The following is a 15,024-nucleotide window of genomic DNA, read 5'->3' as shown; positions in this document are numbered from 1 at the left end:
TGGTGACATCTGCACAATCTCAATGTACCCATCTACTTTCTTAGCCAATCGTTCAGGCTTTGGGCTAAGTTTCCCTATCATTCTATTTGGGCCAAGAAATGAGATGTTGTTTTTGTCATAATACATTAATCTATTCTTCCTTTATTATGGTTTAGCTTGTAGTTGCCATCAAGACCGCTAATGTTCCAAAAATGATGACAAAAATAAATTGTCCTATCTACTGTAGGTAAAAACAAAAAAAAATTACAATAAAAGGGTGCACTATTGGTACTGCAGGTCATAAACTTGATCTTCGTTGCAATCTAGCTTTAGGGCAAGTATTAATGATGTGGTCAGAGCCCTACCCCGTTAAGTGGATTCTCTATTCAGACACTCCTGTTAACAAACTTTCCCTCCCTAAACTGCATTCAATCCATGTGCTATATGATGAAAAATGGCAATTATTATATAGGTCAGATGTGAACGGGTATCATCTTGTATAGCTGCAGTCCTAAATCAGTGCCTTTCAATTTCCCAATTCTTGCTGAAATCTCCAGGGAAGGCGGCTCTTTTATCTATACATACTTTATGCACTTCAAATGTCAGAGAATTCTTACCTGGGGGTACAATGGCAATCGGTTTTGAATGGTCTCTGATTAACAATGGAAACTTGCCTTGAGTATTCCACCCCTGGTATCTCCTAACTACGCTGAAACAATGTCCCAAAGTTCTATCTTACATAAAGCTTACTAGACAACCGGCAGACTCCACAGATTTAAACCAGACTATCCCGATTCATGTTTCAAGCGCAAAAAATTAACAGGGACTGTCTTCTATTTGTTATGGTCTTGCTCCAGGATTCAGGGTTACTGGGGGAAGGTTTTAAAATGTCTAATTGATCATATGGGTGTTCCAGCTACTGTTGACCTCAAACTGTTTGTTTCTATCTTTATTTATTTGGTTGGGTCTGACTCGGCAGTTTACGGATCAGCCCTCTCCATGGCGGTTGTGTTTTGTATGGCCTCTTTCAGTTTGATCATTTGCATGTAGTTGCTGGCCTGATACTACCAAGCCGACACCATTTTCAATGTTTCTAATGAATTAGTTTGTATTATGTGGCCGCAGTATGAGAGTCTCCAATGAAAACTTTGGTTTGATGCGGTCTACAACTGTTTTCTTCGCGATCTTGGCGGTCCAAGGAATTCAAAGTTTCTTCTAGCATCAAAGTTCGAACGCATCAATCTTCCTCCGATCAGTTTTCTTCAGTGTCCAACTTGTGCAGCCGTAATGTGTGATTGGGAAGGGGATTGTGTTGACTATCCAGCATTTCAATGTAAAGCTTATATCTTTGTTTTTCCAGATCATATCCAAACTTAACCTAGCATGATTCATTGTTTCATTTTCAATCCAAGGAAGATGAAATTTATTATTAACAGATCCTAAAACATACTTTATATGTACTAACAGAATATATTTTTTTTTTTACCACAAATCTTTTTTAGGTATATAAAACTATTGCCAAAATGTTGGCTACCTACCAAAACTCCAACCCTAAATGATTGGAAGCACTCCATCAGTCCCCCCTTCTTGAAAAGATAGTATTTAAACAGAGGAACATTGAAACCAAATTCCACAAAATCTGCAATTGCTGGAAAAAAAATTCTCCACGTACTTTATACCCAAATATCACACTCCCAAATACACTGGTACTGGGCGACTCAGCATTAAACTCCATTCAATAATGGAAAATTAGCATTCTGTAAACATAGAAAAGATCCAATTCACTCTCTCCTCTCTATACTTGGATTTGGTTGGTGAGTGCTTGCTTGTCGCAGCTCTGGGTCTCCCCAGTGGCTTTATGTTTATAGGCTGCTGCAGCCAAAGACTGCACTCAGAGCTCAATCGCTTAGCTGTCATCGGCTGCAGCAGCCTGTGATATCCTGTACACAGATGGTTGAATTCTGTAAATCATTACGTGACATGGGAGACCCAGAGATTCCAACAGAGGACATGCTAGAAGCCAGGGGGACCTGTTTTTTTTATTAAAAAAAAAAAAAAAAAAACTTTCCTGGACAACCACTTTGAAGTCGCCATAATTGTTCTTGGTACTTCATAATCTCTTTACTGGATCAGGTTTATATTAAGATTTTTCAAGGACTATATAGTGATGAATTATATTTTAATACAATGTATTTATTTAGGTTTCACACTTTGTGCATTTGTAGTTTATCCACACTACCAACTAGTAAGTATTCACATTTCTTTATGCTAATCAGTTATGATTTTTCTTTTAGGATGCCTAGAATAAAATCAAATTCAGTAAGGTTTCCACCCTGAACACTTTACTCCTTTGCCAATAATTTACCCTATTTTTGGTATAGTCGCAGTCTGTTGGGTGTTGAGCACCCTGCTGACAATGCTTCAGTATATTTTGACTATCTTATGTATAAGGACCCATTCAGACAGCCATATTTGCAGGCTGTGTGCTGTCAGTGTATTCCAAGACTCAGCCCCAAATAGTTAATGAGGCTGTTCACATGTGTGATTTTTCACATGGACTGATGGTGTGTATGAAAAAAGTCGCAGCATGCCCTAGAGTAGGGTAGAATAAGTATGGTGCTCTGAGAAATTGGACAGCACCACCCAAGAGCTGCCCAATATTTACAGACGGCATAAGGCCATGGGCGTGTAAATAAGCCCTAAGAATTGTAAGCAACGATTACGTTCTGTTCTAAGGGCCCTTTTACACGGAACGATTATGATTCAATGTTTTTTTTTTTATAGATGTGTCCAATGCAGAGCAAGTCTGCGAGATTCCTTCTTTCTTTTGACTCCAAAAATGGAAAAAAAAAAAAAAAATAGACTTTGCTTTAAAACGGATTTTCAACATACTGTATAGAAATCTGAAAACAGGTAACAATGTATTTAATGGCTTGTTCACATTGGCGTAGTGGGTTTCATTTTTTTTCTTTATTATTAAAACAGATAAATGGAATTGACTGGCCAAAAGGATCCAGCTTCTGTTCATCCTGATGCTAGTTTATCCTGTATTTTAATGTAAAGCAGTGATGGAGGCTCAGAATGGGACTGCTGATGTCAGCAAGCTGCAAATGTAACTTCACCACCTCACTATTTGGCAAAAAAAGGTATTGTAATTCTTCCATTTCTCCTTACAAGACGCACGCAGATTACTAATCATTTAAACATTATCTAACATACAAGATACAATTTGAGTGCCCTTCTGGACCTTTCTTCTTGTTACACGGTATTTATGGACGGAGATTGATAACAAAATGTGAAATACTTTATTGAGAGTTTCTGCTTCTGTCCAAGTCTGCAAAACAAAACAAATGCCTCCATGCACGAATGTTCTGAATATCGCTGGATGAATTATCGCCTTCTGGCTTTACTGGCACAGAACATCTCACTGCAACTTACCAGAGACATAATGTCCGAAATCACAAGAACGATGAGAAACAAGCTGAAACAAACAAAGGGAAATATTATTTCAGCAAGAAGTGTGTATAAACCTGGCTGTATATACAGTACAATGCACAACAGTGAATGCACCGAGGCCATGTGTACCGCCACTTGTAAGACACAGAGGGGCATTATGGGCAATTCTCAGAAATACAGATCATCCAGCAATGTGGTTACTGATACAGTAATGAATTACTCAGAAATCACTGAACAAACATTATGTAAAGCTCTATTCGCTGTGTATCTACACTCCTGTGAAAGAGGTAAAATGATCCATAAATAAGTTACAAGTTGCAAAGTTAACCAAAGTTTATATTTGTTTGTTTTACCTACAAAGATAATCAGCATTTTTCTTTTTGTTCTCCTGGCCATCTGTGACAACAGGAAGTGTCAGCATATTGGTTGACACTTTTGACTTAAGGCCCTATTAGACAACGATTTTCACTCAAAAACCACTCAACGCAGTCTTTTGAGCAATAATCGTTGTGTCTAACTGCACTGACATTTAGCAGTTTTCATTATGCTGTCGCTCATAGTCTTTCAGCATTCTGAAAGATCAGCGATCAGTTATCAGGAATTCACAGCAGGATACAGCTGATACTACTGTTTCAACTGTATCCCGCTCCCTGAAGACAGGCGGAGTATGAAGAACACAACTGTCCAGCTGTGTTCTCCATTACCTGCTCAGAACACTCGGCTGTATAACAGCCGGGCGCTCCAAGTAGAGAACAGCTGGATGCAGAAGACAAGCGGTCCTGTTTGTCTTCTGCATTCCCCGCTCGGAGCGCAAGGTGATCGCTCAATGTTTGAGCGCTCACCTTGCGCTGTAAGCATGCAAGGATTATTGCTCAAAAATAAATAAATAAATCACTCAAATGATTTTTTGAGCGATAATAGTGTCTAAACCAGGCTTTAGTTTCTCAGAGACAGATGGTAAATGGTCATTCTGTCACCATGATAAAACAATAGTTGTACTATCAGCTTGTATCGCTACACTTCCTGGTGTCATTTGAAGTTACACCCTTTAAAAATGGCTACAAAAATAGCCAGTTCACCCAGAAAAGAAAGCTAACAGAAATAGGATATAAGTAAACTGACAAATCTAACACAGAAAATAATGGTCAAGATCACTAATGGTGTTCTCATGGTGGAGAGTTTTGGCTATACAGTCATGAGAAAAAGCTAATGCGCCCTCTCTAAAATTATATGGCTTTACTAATCAGAACGAAAAAAAAAAAATCTGGTCCTTAAGACCGCCTGCACACCATCGTGAGCCCGCAGCAGAATCAGACCCTGTGCCTAGCCGGCATCCGCTCATACCTGACATTTTGTCTCTTCTGTACTGCGGATGGTCCACACGACTCACCATCAGACACGCGCAGTACAGATTTTTGTTTTTCAAACTCCTCCTTTTCTCGCGTCATCGCTAAGCGACCTTTCCTTAATGTTAACTACGGAACGGCCGTGGGTCGGACGGCTTCCATTGACTTCAATGGAAGCCAGCCATGCAAAAATACAGCATGCGTTTTCTTTCCATGAGCGGTAAATCGCAGTCGCTGTTTGCTCGTGTGAGTGGACATACGGATGCTCTATTGGTGCAGAATACTGTGGATCGTTCACGCGGGAGTCCATCGTAGATTCTGCAATTAAAACCGGTCATGTGCAGGGGCTGAAAAGGTCTAAAAACAACAACCTCTGATGAGTATCACCACATGATAAATTACACAGTGTCACTATTTAACAAAAACTGAGCCAAAATACAAAAGCAGAGTGTGAAAAATGAAGTAAACTCTTAGTGCTTCCATAAGAACTAATAGGGTAAGTAGCAGCCAGTTGTTATTAATCAACTGCCCTTGATTAATTGGTCATCAGCAAGCGTGACTACTGCTATAAAAGGAGAAGATTTGTCAGTTTGCTGGGCTGGATCATTCAGGCGAGTGTTAACACAAGGTCATGGAGGAAAGACATCAGCAATGATCTCCGAGAAACAGTTGTTGCTGCCCATTAATCTCAGAAGAGTTATAAGGGCCTTTTCCAACAATTTGAAGCCCATCATTCTACGGAACGCCTGCAATGTGATCATGGGATCCCCAATAGGTTGCTGTGGTACCCAGAGGCTTGAATATGGCCCCTGGGGTATACCAGCTATGGTGGCCTATGAGGCTCAACAATACACTACTATGGATCGGTATAGCAGTGTATTAGATGAATGATAAAATAGGGGGATATTCAATTCCCCTAGTGGGGCACAAGTAAAAAGCTAAAAAAAATAAAAATAAAATGGTAAATAAACTTCCCTCCTTTCCTTGAATATCAAAAACAAAAGCACACAAAAAAAACAAACACTTGGTTATCTGTGCATTCGTAATCACTCAGAAAATAGTCAGGACATTTAACCAGCAGAGTACCGTACAAGTCATGAAAGAAAAAAAAAAAGGCGAACACAGCTATCTTTGCCCATCTTGCCTTACAAATGACAGAACAGACACGGATTAAAACATTGCATGGATCAACAAATGGTACTAGTAAAAGTAAAACTCATCCTGCCAAAAAGACAAAAAAAAAATTTCTTACACAGCACTGCTGCCAAAAGAAAGGAAAAATGTTATCAGATTTATTTTTTTTTGCAACTTTTTCCCACACTTAATTTTTTTATTATCGTTTTTTTTTTAGCGCTGCATATAATTCCGTATTGGTGTAATCGTACTGGCCTGCAGAATTTACATAATATTTAGGGCAGACGCAGTAAAAGAAGTCTAAAAAGGACATTGATTTTCATTGGCCCACTCACAATAGCTTTTTTAATTGCGTTTAATACGCACATAAAGAACGCAGCCTGTTCTGTTTTATCGTGTATTATGCCCGATGGAGCCCTATTGTTCTCTATGGGAGCTGCATATGTGCAACTACATTGTGAATACGCAGCGCTCATGCGCAACGTTGCTTAGCAACAAAGCAAATAATAAAGAAAAAAGAAACAAGCCAGACGGCACATGGCATCGTGCGTGAGGTACGCCGTCATGCGCAGTGTAAAATTGTTTGCCCTATGCAGCGATATGCCAACCCACGGCCGGCTCAAACAGCTGTAAAACACTGCGTTATACACGCAGAACTTTACCCATACGCTCATGTGAGCCGGCTCTTATACTGCACAGTGAAAGCTGCTAAAAATGTAAAAAATGCTATGGCTCTTGGTATGTGGCGACACAAACATAAAAAATTAAATAAAATATTATTCTCCGGGTTGGCACAATTCTGGCGATACTAAGTTTACACCGCATTTTAACATTTATTTTGCACACTGAACGCTGTAAAAATGAAATAAAAAAAAAATGAAATTTTACCCCAATCCCTTTAAAAAATTTTTAATAAAACCTTATACAATACACTAAATATACTCAAAAATTAGGTCATTAAAATATAACTTGCCCTGCAAAAAAGCAAGCCCTCGTATGACTGTCGATGGAGGAATTACAATGTGATTCCTTCAATGCTCTAGGAATGAAAAAAATTTGGTACCTTGCATTTAACCCCTTAGTGACGGTCCTAGCGTGTTTTTACATCCTGAAGATGCAGGACGTGTATGAAGGGCAATCGCTGGGCGGCCGCCCTTCATACATGCCGGGTGCCGGCTGTTTATTACAGCCGACACCCGGCGGCAACAGCTGCTATGAGCCGCGCGGCTCATCTGGGTCTTTAGCCCTTTAAATGCCTGTCAATTCTGACAGCAGCATTTAAATCCCCCGAACAATGTTTGGGGGTCCCGTACGGCCTTCCCCCATGATAAGATCACAGGGAGCTGTGCGGGTGTATTGGCAGCTGGGGCCCTCTGAAAGGCCCCAGGGCTGTCATGGCAGAATGCCTATCAGGCCGTCCCTGTGGGATGGCTTGATATATTGTCTGTCAGATCACTGTATGATGTAATGCTATGGCTTTTACATTCAGAACCTCCAGACAGCTCAAAAGAGAATGCAAAAATTATAATATCACTTTAGTGGCCCACATTTTTTTGCATTCCATAGTACACAGTTCTGTTATTAAAGGGACCAATGTAGAAATGGTCAAAATATACTTTGCAGCTCTCAGTGAAGATTTAGAATTACTGTATATATACTCGAGTATTAGCCGACCCAAGTATAGGCCAAGTCAATAGGTTTTACCACAAAAAAAATTGTTAAAACTTATTGACTCTAGTATAAGCCTGGCCATACTCAAATATATAGTAGTTTTAAAAAAACAAAAAGAAAAAAAACAATATTCACCTATCACCCAGCGTCTGTCCCCGGCGGTCCGGCAAGCTGCTGCAGTCTTCTCCCCGGCAGCACTGTGATTGTATCAAGCGCTGGCCAATCACAGATGGTGCTCGATAAACCATTTACAGCCATTCAGAATGACATCACTGAATGGCTGTCATTGGTTTATTGAGCGCCGGCTGTGATTGGCTGGCACTCTATCAAATCACAGCGCTGACGGCAGGTATTTCAAAAGCAAGCCGGGGAGAAGACTGCAGCATCTTGCCGCACCGCCGGGGACAGAATCGCGCAGGGAAACAGACGCCGGCTGAGAGGCGAGTATTGTTTTTTTTTCTTTTTACCTCACCCAAGTATAAGCCGAGGGGGGGGTGGTTCAGCACATTTTTTTGTGCTGAAAAACTCGGCTTATACTTGAGTATATACAGTAATTTGTTGTCTCCAGTTTACGATCCACATGAGCCAACTAATAAATAGTAGGGAAACCGTAAAAAATAAAAATCTCATTTTTAAATGTCATTCACCTTTTGGGCACGAGTATACAGCTTACATACCAAAGTTATTTGTATTTTTAAATTTAGATTATATAAGTAAATTTGCTGCATTTTATGCATCATTAATCTCACATTACTCTGTAATAAATCCCAGATATACATTCAGAATTCTGTTTGTCATTGGAAACAGTTATCAAGCCTATTCGCCATGACATCCTTGACAAGCGTAGACACGTTTTTCATCAGTTTTTATTCATATTATTGTACAGTGTTTGGTATTAACACTTGACTTGCCAAAATACAAATCACAAATTATGTAAATATAGCTATAAACTACATGTGTTCCCTACATCAATTACTTTGCTGGTTCCCATAGAAAATTTTCTAGTTAAGCTTGTTAACGCTTAGGACGTACAGTTATGCCCTGCAGTGTCACGGCATGTATGAAGGGAGATAGCAGGGTGATTCTTACAGCTGACACCGACCAGCAACAGCTTCGATAAGCCACACAGCTCACCCGCAATAAATCGAAGGGAGCTGTGCGGGTGTCATGGCAGCCAAGGGCCTTCTGAAAGGCCCCAGGGCTATCATGGCAGAATGCCCATCAAGGAGTCTGTGTGAGGTGGCCTGATAGATTGTCTGTCACATAGCTGTATGATGTAAAGCACCGCAAGTTGTGGTCCCCCTGGGGACGAAAAAAAAACTAAAAATAATATCAAAGTTTTACTGATTGAAAAAAAAAAAAGTATAGTCACCTTTTTGCCATATTTATAATAAGATTATAAATCATAGAACAAAAAATATATATATGTGGTATCGCCGCGTCCGTAAACGTCTGATCAAAATAATGCATTGTTTACCCCACATGATCAGGAAAAAAAAAAAAAACCCCAGAAATGCACTTTTCTGGTCACCCTGCCTCCAAGAAAAAAATGCAATAAAAAACGATCAAAAAGTTGTATGTATTCCAAAGTGGTACCAATGCAAACTACAGGACGTCCCGCAAAGATGGGAATTTTTCTTACTGATAATTCCCCTCCTTGAAGGCATCATGACAGCATATGCTGGAGGTTGCTCCTCTGCTAACCTGTAGGGACAGGAGGGGCAGAGCATAAAAGAAACCTCCTCCCTCCACCAACACCAGTGTGTTCCAATTAACTACAGTGACAGATTTTTACGCAGAAGATGTTTTATTGATTTCACACGCCTTTAACAATGGATTTATAAACACCTCATGAGAAAAAATAAACATGCCGGCAGGGGGGAAAAATTCTGTATGCTGTCATGATGCCTTCAAGAAAGGGAATTATCGTTAAGAAAAACTCCCATTTTCCCTACGACATGACAGCATACGCTGGAGGAATACCAAATAATGGCAAGGGCTTTTTAGGGAGGAAATAGTGCCTGCAGCACCTTCATTCCAAAGGTTGAATCACGACTAGCTTCCAAGTCCATTCTGCATCTCTTAATGAAAGTATGACTAGAGGACCACGTGGCCGACCATAAATTTGCTCGATAGAGGCGTGTGCCCTTTCCACCCAGAAACACGCCACCACCCGGGGAGAGTTGGCCTTCAATCTTTCAAGGGGAGGGATGTCCTGGGTCTTGTAAGTCTCCTGGATGGCTCGCCTGAGCCAACAGGCGATCGAATCCCTAGAAGCGGCCCTTCCTTTGGCCTGCCCCTGAAATTGAACAAAGCGCTTGTCAGTCTTTCTGGAATCTTTTATCGCCTCTAAGTACGCTAGTACTGCTCTCCTCACATCTAAATTATGGAGTTTTTGCTCTTTCTTGCTCTTAAAATCCTGACAAAAGGATGGAATAGTCTAACCCCTAAGGAAATGTGACAGGACCTTGGGCTGAAAGAATGGGTCCAAATTAAATTAAATTTAATCAGGATGGATTGTCATATGGGGCCTACAGGATAGGGCCTGGATTTCACCCACTTGCCTAGCTGACGCAACTGCAACAAGAAGCGCCACCTTGTACGTTAGGACGGCGATGGGCAAGTCCATAAGGGGCTTGAATGGAGGACCACAAAAATCCTGGAGGACTATAGACGGGTCCCAGGGAGGGGCGGTGAGTCTAATGAATGGATGAAGTCTACTCGAACCCCATAGAAACTTTTTAACCCATCTGTGTTCTGCAAGAGCGAGGTCATAGAACACCCCCAAGGCCGCAAGCTGGACCTTCAGAGTGTTCAGGCTTAACCCCTTATTCAGGCCCTCCTGCAGGAAGTCCGGGATCTTTGGAATATCTGGCTGTTCTAAATCCTGAATACTCTGGCCCATCCCCTCCAAGAATTTTCTCCAAACTCTTGAGTAAAATGTTTTTTAGTTGAGGGCTTAAGGCTCTCGCACATGGTAGAAACTACTTTGTTAGACAAACCCTCGCCTAGGAATTTTACCTGTTCAATATCCAAGCTGTCAGCCTGAACCTCTGGGTAAGTAAGAGGGCCCTGATGAAGGAGACCCGACCTTGGTGGGAGGTGGATGGGATCTTAGGAGAGGGAACCAGGGCCTTTTGGGCCAGTAAAGAGCCACCAAAATTACTGACAATCTCGACCCTTAGGAATAATGGAATTAGGGGTAAAGTGGTGGGGGGGGGGGGGGGGGGGGGGGGGGGGCGACACATGGGCTAGGTCTGAATCCTAGGAACATGAGGGCATCCGTGCTTTCAGCTGGTTTCTCTGAGCCTCAAGAAAAGAAAAAAAAAGCTGGCATTCGGCGTTCCCACTTGAAGCGAAGAGGTCTATCTGAGGAACCCCCTCCCCCCCCCCCCCCCCCCCCCCCACTTTATCTAAAGTGATTAGAACACCTCGGGATAAAGCTCCCACTCTCCTGGATCCACTTTCTTTCTGCTGAGAGAATCCGCAGTTGTTTTCCCGGCTCCTTTTATATGGAAAGCTGACAGCGACTGGGTTGTAAGTTACGCCCAACGAAAGATCTTTCCGCCAGTTGTTGAAGCAGAGGATTCCAGTGGTACCCTGGTGGCAAATAAATGACACTGCAGTCATGTTATCAGAGAAAACCCTAACAGGCTTCGCCACTAAATCAGTCTGGAGGCTACGTAGGGACTTCCAAATGGCGTTCAATTCTCTAAAATTGCAAGAGTTGGATATCTCCTGAGGGCCACAGGTACCCTGTATGTGTCCTCCAGAGTAGTGGGTACCTGAAAACCCTTGGTGCTGGCATCAGTCGTCATGACTATCGCAGGGTCCTGGTTCCACTCTGACGTCCGAGAGAGATTGTCGGATAACCAACAGAGGAAGACTCTGGCCTTGGAGGAAATAAGGATTGTTTTATCAAGAGAAGTCTGCAATTTGTCCTATTCCCTAAGGATAAGTGCCTGAAAGTCACAGTTGTGGAACTGGATCCAGGGAACAATATTAATACACAAAGTCATTAACCCCAGGATCCACATAGCTTCTCTGATTGGCATTCCAGATTTCCCGTATAAGGCTGAACACTCCTCAAGAATGCGTTTCCCTAGGGGAGATAGAGAACAACATTGGAGACAGGAATCCAAGATTACTCCTAGGATTTTTTTTCCGACTTTTGGGCTCCATGCTGGATTTCTGATAATTGATAATCCAACCCAGGTCCCGCAATAAAGCCAAGCGTGATGCCTTAATGCGCTTTTAAAATTGTAGGAGAATTCGCCACCAAAAGGAAATCATCTAGATATGGGATGATAATTCCCAAACTACGTAAGTAGGCTACCATCTCAGGGAAGATAAATAAATTGGAAATGGTGGATTGAACCTTCAATTTCCAGCGCAAATCTCAAGAACTTTTGAGAGTTAGAGTAAATGGGAATGTGAGTACGCATTCCTAAGATCAATAGTGGCGTCACACTATCTGGACTAATTAAAGGGGTTAAGGTTTTGATGGTCTCCGTTTTAAACTTCCTATATGCTATGAAGTTATTTAGATTTTTGAAGTTACTTATAGTATGATGTGACCTGTCTGGTTTAGGAACCAGAAATAATGGAGAATAAAACCCTTTCCCGCATTCTTGTATGGGGATGGGAATGACGGCCCCAACGGTCCAACAGACCGTGGACTCCTTAAGGAGAGCTTGCAGCAGTACAGGAGATTATACAGAGGTTACCATGAACCTGTCCCGGGGACGCAACTCTAGCTCAATTTTATACCTCTCGGCTACCAGGTGTATTACCCACTAGTTGCCTATTATATCCCGTCAATGGGTATGGAAACCGGCTAATCTCCCACCTGGAAAAATAAAACCTGCAAATCTCACAATGGTGATAAGTTCTTGAGAACAATTAAAGATAACTACCTTACGCAACTTGTACAGGAGCCAACTAGAGGGAGGGCCACTCTGGGCTTAGTATTAACTAACAAACCAGACCGAAAAATGTTGAGGGATATTTGGGAAATAGTGACCGTATTATAATTAAATTTCCATTTGTCATTCAATAAGAAACCTTATCAGGGAGCAACAAAAAACTAAACTTTAGTAAAGCTAAATTTGATCAGCTCAGAACTACTATCGGTAACACTAATTGGGACAACATCCTCAAAAACATCAGTACAGAGGACAAATCGGAAAAGTTTAAAAACAATTTTATTTACCTCATATGAGCAGTTCATACCCTTTAAAAATAAAAACCACAAGTAGAAGGAAACTAAGGTGGCTCAACAAGACAGTAAGGGGGGCAATAAACAAACAAAAAAAACATTTAAACTACTGAAACAAGAAGGCAGCGAAGATGTGCTAAAATCATACAGGAAAAAAAAAACCAACCCCCCCCCCCCAAAAAAAAAATATTCAAAAGATCGATCAAAATGGCTAAGGAGGAGGCAGAGAGATCGATTGCTAAAGAAAGCAAAAATAACCCTAAACTACTATTCAATTAAATTAACAGCAAAAGGATTTGCACTGAGAGCACAAATCTATTAAATAGTTTCCTTTCAAGTGCATTCATGAATGAAAAGGAAAGGTCACACGAGATGCAGGGGAATAAAACGAACCCCCGCTAAATATTGCATACCTAACGCAGGAGGAAGTGCAGAGCCGGTTACAAAGGATTAAACATCAATAAATCGCCGGGCCGAGATGGAATATACCCAAAGGTTCTAAGGTAACTAAGTGATGTGCTAGCTAGACCACTATTTCTTATATTTATGGACACTACCAAGACCGGGATCATACCATTGAATTAGCGCATTGCCAATGTGGTTCCAGCATACAAAAAGGGGTCCAAAAGAGAGCCTGGTGACTACAGGCCGGTAAGTCTCACTTGAATAACGGGAAAAATATTCGAGGGGTTTTTAAGAGACGCCATCGAAGAATACCTCAAGGAGAACAGCATAACTCCTCATCAGCATTGGTTCATGAGGAGTCGATCATGTCAGACCAATCTGATCAGCTTCTACGATGAAGTATGTTCTAGGCTGGACCTGGGAGAGAGTATTGATCTTGTATATCTGGACTTCTCTAAAGCATTAGACACCGTGCCGCATAATGGGCTGATATATAAAATGAGACAGCTTGGACTGGGTGAAAACGTGTGTATCTGTTAAAGAACTTGCTCAGATAGAAAGCAGAGGGTGGTAATAAATGGTTCGAACTCCGATTGGGCCACCGTCACTAGTGGGGTGCCACAGGGCTCAGTGCCAGGCCCCATTCTGTTCAAAATATTTATCAACGACCTGATAGAGGGACTGCATAGTAAAATATCAAGATTTGCAGATGTATTATCTTGCATAATTTTGTATCAACGAAGGACAATGTACGGCTACAAACGGACCTAGATAAACTGGGGGCTTGGGCAGAAAAAGGGCAAATGAAGTCCAATGTTGATAAATGTAAGGTTAAGCACATGGGCAGGAGAAACGATTGTCACCAATATGTACTAAATAGGGTACTGCTAGGGAAAAGTGATATGAAGAGAGACCTGGGGGTACTAGTGGATTGTAGATTTAACTGGAGCAAACAATGCCAATTAGCTACTGCAAAAGCTAAGTCTTGGGGTGCATTAAAAGAGGTATAGGGGCGAGGGACGTGAACATTATCCTCCCACTATATAAGGCACTTGTCAGGCCCCACATGGAATACTGTGTACAGTTCTGACACCGGTGCTCAGGAAAGACGTTGCAGTGATTGAGGGGGTTCAAAGAAGGACAACTAAATTAATAAATGGAATGGGAGGACTGGAATACCCAGAGAGGCTATCAAAATGACAATTATTCAGCCTGGAAAAAAGATGGCTAATGGGTAATCAAATAACTATGTATAAATACATTTGGGGACAATACAAGGATCTCTCTCATGATCTGTTTATACCCAGGAGTCAGTAACAGGAGGGCATCCACTACATCTAGAAGAAAGCAGGTTTCATCACCAACACAGAAGGGGGTTCTTTACTGTAAGAGCAGTGAGACTGTGGAACTCTATGTCTGAGGACGTGGTGATGGCAAAATCCATAGGGGAGTTTAAGAGGGGACTAGACGTCTTTCTAGAGCGCAAGGATATTACAAGACAGACATTAGGTGACCAGCGGGGTTGTTGTTCCGGGTCTTACATTTAGGTAATCCAGGTTGATCCAGGGATTATTCTGACTGCCATTATCGAATTGGGAAGGAATTTTTCACCTGAATGGGCTAATTGGCTTCTGCCTCTTGGTTTTTTTTTTGTCTTCTTCTGGATCAACAAGGGGGTTGAAACAGGCTGAACTAGATGGACAATGTCTTCATTCAGCCTAACATACTATGTTACCGGACGTGGATATGAGTCGGGGACCGCGGTCTGAACCTTACCCCTTCCTCCCTTGGGATAAAACCATCTCACGGTCTTTC

The 15,024-nt window shown here is 41.6% G+C and overlaps 1 protein-coding gene across 1 annotated transcript in view; it reads right to left on the bottom strand.

The window, feature by feature from the left end:
- PIGN (phosphatidylinositol glycan anchor biosynthesis class N) overlaps nt 1–15,024 on the bottom strand; it is a 351,259-nt gene that overhangs the window by 14,771 nt on the left and 321,464 nt on the right. Inside the window, 1 exon segment of the mRNA XM_066579178.1 lies at nt 3,418–3,460. Within this exon segment, the coding sequence (XP_066435275.1) occupies nt 3,418–3,460 (43 nt within the window).

The sequence above is a fragment of the Eleutherodactylus coqui genome, chromosome 9, assembly GCF_035609145.1.
Source record: "Eleutherodactylus coqui strain aEleCoq1 chromosome 9, aEleCoq1.hap1, whole genome shotgun sequence".
Taxonomy (NCBI): domain Eukaryota; kingdom Metazoa; phylum Chordata; class Amphibia; order Anura; family Eleutherodactylidae; genus Eleutherodactylus; species Eleutherodactylus coqui.
Note: the sequence above shows the minus strand (reverse complement) of the source record. Positions and strands in the feature narration are given on the sequence as shown.